General features: G+C 44.9%; 1 protein-coding gene across 3 annotated transcripts in view; it reads left to right on the plus strand.

The window, feature by feature from the left end:
• LOC115170222 (serine/threonine-protein kinase MAK) overlaps window positions 1–5692 on the plus strand; it is a 59181-nt gene extending 53489 nt beyond the window's left edge. For all 3 annotated transcript variants that reach the window (XM_029726615.1, XM_029726617.1, XM_029726618.1), the window contains 3 exons: window positions 1072–1191; window positions 2472–2621; window positions 3443–5692. In XM_029726615.1, the coding sequence (XP_029582475.1) occupies window positions 1072–1191; window positions 2472–2621; window positions 3443–3600 (428 nt within the window). In that variant the 3' untranslated portion in view covers window positions 3601–5692. The remainder of the gene's footprint in view (window positions 1–1071; window positions 1192–2471; window positions 2622–3442) is intronic.
• The last annotated feature ends 308 nt before the right edge of the window (window positions 5693–6000 follow it).

Below are 6000 nucleotides of genomic sequence, written 5' to 3' on the forward strand. Positions count from 1 at the left end.
TTCTCCCCCGAATTCTCAGTTTGGCCGAGTGGCCAGCTCTAGGAAGAGTCTTGGTGGTTCCAAACTTCTTCCATTTAAGAATGATGGAGGCCACGGTGTTCTTGGGGACCTTCAATGCTGCAGAAATGTTTTGGTACCCTTCCCCAGATCTGTGCCTCGACACAATCCTGTCTCGGAGCTCTACGGACAATTCCTTCAACCTCATGGGTTGGTTTTTGCTCTGACATGCACTGTCAACTGTGGGACCTTATATAGACAGGTGTGTGCCTTTCCAAATCATGTCCAATCAATTGAATTTACCTCAGCTGGACTCCAATCAAGTTGTAGAAACATCTCAAGGATGATCAATAGAAACAGGATGCAACTAAGCTCAGTTTAGAGTCTCATAGCAAAAGCTCTGAATACTTGTAAGGTATTTATTTTTATACGTTTGCAAAAATTCTAAAAACCTGTTTTCACTTCGTGATTATGGGGTATTGTATGTAGATTGATGAGGAAAAAAATGTAGTTAATCAATTTTAGAATAAGGTTGTAACATAACAAAATGTAGAAAAAGGGAAGGGGTCTGAATACTTTCCGAACGCACTGTAGATACATCTCTGTTACCTGTCCTGTGCTCAACCAAGTCTCTCTCTCTGTCCTCTCTCTCGCTCTCTGTCCTCTCTCTCTCTCTCTCTCTCTCTCTCTCTGTGTTCTCTCTCTGTCCTCCCTCTCTCTGTCCTCCCTCTCTCTGTCCTCCCTCTCTCTCTGTCCTCCCTCTCTCTCTGTCGTCTCTGTCGTCTCTCTCTCTGTCTGTTCTCCCTCTCTGTCTGTTCTCCCTCTCTGTCTGCTCTCCCTCTCTGTCCTCTCCCTCTCTCTCCCTCTCTGTCCTCTCTCTCTCTCTGTCCTCTCTCTCTCTCTGTCCTCTCTCTCTCTCTCTCTCTCTGTCCTCTCTCTCTCTCTGTCCTCTCTCTCTCTCTCTCTCTCTCTCTCTCTCTCTGTCCTCTCTCTCTCTCTCTGTCCTCTCTCTCTCTCTCTGTCCTCTCTCCCTGTCCTTTCTCTCTGTTGTCTCTCTCCCTCGGTCTGATCCAGGCGTGAACCCTAAGACCAACAAGAGCAGCTTTCTGACAAGCCAGCAGCAGCTTGGAAGGAGTGTGTGGGCCAACTCCTCTTTAACCAGGGCACATGGAGCAGGACTGCCACTTACTAAAGGTAAGAATAATTCACATCACTGATTATTCTTTTATTACACATATACAGTACAGTTAAATCCCATTCATGTCCGCCTTTATTGTCCCAGTAGGGACATTCATTGTACAGCCAGGAGTTTACTAAATATACTATACGTATACAGCATATAGTTACACTTGACAAGGACGTACTGTACATTAGGGTGTCCAATTACATTTACATTTTAGTCATTTAGCAGACGCTCTTATCCAGAGCGACTTACAGTAGTGAATGCATACATTTCATTTATTTATTTATTTATTGTACTGGCCCCCCGTGGGAATCGAACCCACAACCCTGGTGTTGCACACACCATGCTCTACCAACTGAGCCACAGGGAAGACATTTCCCTGTTAAAAACACTTCTTCTGACCAAAGTCTCTATCATCATCCTTTCAAAAGTTATTTTTTATGTTTTTTACCCTTGTAGGATGGCCAGAATTAGGGTGACTAAATCGGTGGAGGCCGGAGAGAAGAAGGGGTCAAAAATTACACCACTCCTTTATTCATGACATCAGGAGAAAGTATAAAATCCTTCACTCCAGTAGGGGATCAAATGTCTGTCATCAGATAGCAGTAGGAGATCAAATGTCTGATAGCAGTAGGAGATCAAATGTCCCATAGCAGTAGGAGATCAAATGTCCCATAGCAGTAGGAGATCAAATGTCCCATAGCAGTAGGAGATCAAATGTCCCATAGCAGTAGGAGATCAAATGTCTGATAGCAGTAGGAGATCAAATGTCTGATAGCAGTAGGAGATCAAATGTCTGTCCCAGATAGCAGGTGGAGATATATACAGGGGGTACCTGTACATAGTCAATGTGCGGAGGCACCGGTTAGTCGAGGTAATTGAGGTCATATGTACAGTAGGTAGAGGTAAAGTGACTATGATAGATAATAAACAGAGAGTAGCAGCGGTGTTAAAGAGGGGGAGGGGCAATGCAAATAGTCTGGGTAGCCATTTGATTAGATGTTCAGGAGTCTTATGGCTTGGGGGTAGACGCTGTTTAGAAGCCTCTTGGACCTAGACTTGGTGCATCGGTACCGCTTGCCGTGTGGTAGCAGAGACAACAGTCTATGACTAGGGTGGCTGGAGTCTGACAATTTTTAGGGCCTTCCTTTAAATGAACCTAGTTATGTCATATAGACTAGTCAGTGAATAGTTCATCTCTGATTTGAGACATATAGAAATAGCTAACTGTAATATTTGTGCTGTTTGGTTTATTGATGTAGCAGAGTTAAAGAGTGTTATTTATTTCCAGATAACTTCCTGAGTAACACCTACAACCCTGGCAGCAGTAGCACGTCATCGTCTCAGAAGGAGACGGGATCAGCTGGACACAGGACCCATCACCTAGCAACCGCTGGACACAGGACCCATCACCTAGCAACCGCAGGAGGAAACTCTGCCAGTAAGTCTCATCGCAACAGACCAGACAGACACACACACAGACACACACACACAGACACACAGACACACACACAGACACACACACAGACACACAGACAGACACAGACAGACACCATAGTCATTCGCCCTTCAGATGGTTTACGTGCCATTTATTTACAGTATTCAATTTTAAAAAAACATCTACTCTATCTTCCATGTCTTTATTTCCTTAACTTCCTCTGTCTTTCTGAACTCTTTTCCTAGTTGACCTGAATGAGACTCCTGGGTCGTGTTGAGGAGACAGAATGAGACTCCTGTGTTGAGGAGACAGAATGAGACTCCTGTGTTGAGGAGACAGAATGAGACTCCTGTGTTGAGGAGACAGAATGAGACTCCTGGGTCGTGTTGAGGAGACAGAATGAGACTCCTGGGTCGTGTTGAGGAGACAGAATGAGACTCCTGGGTTGTGTTGAGGAGACAGAATGAGACTCCTGGGTCGTGTTGAGGAGACAGAATGAGACTCCTGTGTTGAGGAGACAGAATGAGACTCCTGTGTTGAGGAGACAGAATGAGACTCCTGTGTTGAGGAGACAGAATGAGACTCCTGTGTTGAGGAGACAGAATGAGACTCCTGTGTTGTGTTGAGGAGACAGAATGAGACTCCTGTGTTGTGTTGAGGAGGGCACCGAACGTTTCATGAATAGAGCTGACATGATTCCTTACTATACATTCAATAGCGGCATCTCTGTTCCACCTAATATATTTCTATCTGAACGTTCCGCAACGATGTACCCGTCTGAACAAGGGGCTTCCCGCTCTAACTTCTCCACTTTGATCTGACAGAGTACGAGGGATGGAAGACCAAGTCCATGAATCCTCAGATCCCTGGATCTTCTAGCCTCAACGGTGGAGGGAAGAACCCCTCGTCCAGACCTCCTACTATCCAGCCTGTACACGGACGGGTGGACTGGGCCACCAAGTACGGAGGAGGCCACCGGTAGCACAGCCCACTGTAGCCATATGACTGAGAAGAGTACCCATTGACCCCACTGTAGCCATATGACTGAGAAGAGTAGCCATTGATCCCACTGTAGCCATATGACTGAGAAGAGTAGCCATTGATCCCACTGTAGCCATATGACTGAGAAGAGTACCCATTGAGCCCACTGTAGCCATATGACTGAGAAGAGTAGCCCTTGACCCCACTGTAGCCATATGACTGAGAAGAGTAGCCATTGACCCCACTGTAGCCATATGACTGAGAAGAGTACCCATTGACCCCACTGTAGCCATATGACTGAGAAGAGTACCCATTGAGCCCACTGTAGCCATATGACTGAGAAGAGTAGCCATTGAGCCCACTGTAGCCATATGACTGAGAAGAGTAGCCATTGACCCCACTGTAGCCATATGACTGAGAAGAGTACCCATTGACCCCACTGTAGCCATATGACTGAGAAGAGTAGCCATTGAGCCCACTGTAGCCATATGACTGAGAAGAGTACCCATTGACCCCACTGTAGCCATATGACTGAGTAGCCATTGACCCCACTGTAGCCATATGACTGAGAAGAGTACCCATTGAGCCCACTGTAGCCATATGACTGAGAAGAGTACCCATTGACCCCACTGTAGCCATATGACTGACAAGAGTAGCCATTGACCCCACTGTAGCCATATGACTGAGAAGAGTAGCCATTGACCCCACTGTAGCCATATGACTGAGAAGAGTAGCCATTGAGCCCACTGTAGCCATATGACTGAGAAGAGTAGCCATTGACCCCACTGTAGCCATATGACTGAGAAGAGTACCCATTGAGCCCACTGTAGCCATATGACTGAGAAGAGTAGCCATTGACCCCACTGTAGCCATATGACTGAGAAGAGTACCCATTGAGCCCACTGTAGCCATATGACTGAGAAGAGTAGCCATTGACCCCACTGTAGCCATATGACTGAGAAGAGTACCCATTGACCCCACTGTAGCCATATGACTGAGAAGAGTACCCATTGACCCCACTGTAGCCATATGACTGAGAAGAGTAGCCATTGACCCCACTGTAGCCATATGACTGAGAAGAGTAGCCATTGACCCCACTGTAGCCATATGACTGAGAAGAGTACCCATTGACCCCACTGTAGCCATATGACTGAGAAGAGTACCCATTGACCCCACTGTAGCCATATGACTGAGAAGAGTAGCCATTGATCCCACTGTAGCCATATGACTGAGAAGAGTAGCCATTGACCCCACTGTAGCCATATGACTGAGAAGAGAAGCCATTGATCCCACTGTAGCCATATGACTGAGAAGAGTACCCATTGACCCCACTGTAGCCATATGACTGAGAAGAGCAGCCATTGACCCCACTGTAGCCATATGACTGAGAAGAGTAGCCATTGACCCCACTGTAGCCATATGACTGAGAAGAGTAGCCATTGACCCTACTGTAGCCATATGACTGAGAAGAGTAGCCATTGACCCTACTGTAGCCATATGACTGAGAAGAGTAGCCATTGACGGTGTACTTCCTGAATTGAAATGGAATGGATTCCAACCCTGGTGGGCATTAGAACATTCAGAACTGTTCACCCCCCCCCCCCTATTGAGAATCAACTCCGAGGAAGAATTCAATTTCCTGCAGAGCACCGTGAGCGGAGGAAGCACTCCAGCTAGAGAGAAGAGGGACTATTTCCTAGCTGTGTGTGTGTGTGTGTGTGTGTGTGTGTACACACAACATCATTCTAGTCTGTTAGCCTAAGTCTCTGGCTGTGTCCTGAATGGTACCCTCTTCCCTATAGGGCTCTGGTCATAGGTAGTGGACTATGTGTAGTCCCAAATGGAACCCTTTAATGTGATGTCAACTGTTGTCATGTAGCTAACTAGCATCGTTTCAGTTAGTGTAATGTACAATATTTCAGCATTACCTTCAATACATGTTCATTATTATTTTTCTAGATTTAGTGAGAGTTGACTACAAATAAAAGTATTATTTTACTACTAAAGCAGCCAATGAGTTCAAGTTATCCATATTTTATTTTCTGTAAGATAACATTTGTCTGTATATCAAATATAAGTTTTATTCATAAAAAGCTTGGTCTGGACATTTTCTTGAGAACATCTTCGATAAAGTCCTTATCAGTGTTTTCTTCTTGCTGAATACTTTTCAGTGTCATTGTATGAGGAGAAAAACCTATTGTTTTGCATTTTCCATATATAATTTTGATTTATAGTCATGTGTAAAATGTTGAAATATATATATTTTTATGTGTAATCTTTCAAAATTAATAACTATTTAAATGTAGTACATTGACAAAGAGCAACAGTGAATCATTCTCTGGACACACACGTCGACTGAGACAAACTTTCATGAATATGGATATTTTCATACATGATATAA

Source organism: Salmo trutta, chromosome 31 (assembly GCF_901001165.1).
Source record: "Salmo trutta chromosome 31, fSalTru1.1, whole genome shotgun sequence".
In the NCBI taxonomy this organism is placed as follows: Eukaryota; Metazoa; Chordata; class Actinopteri; order Salmoniformes; family Salmonidae; genus Salmo; species Salmo trutta.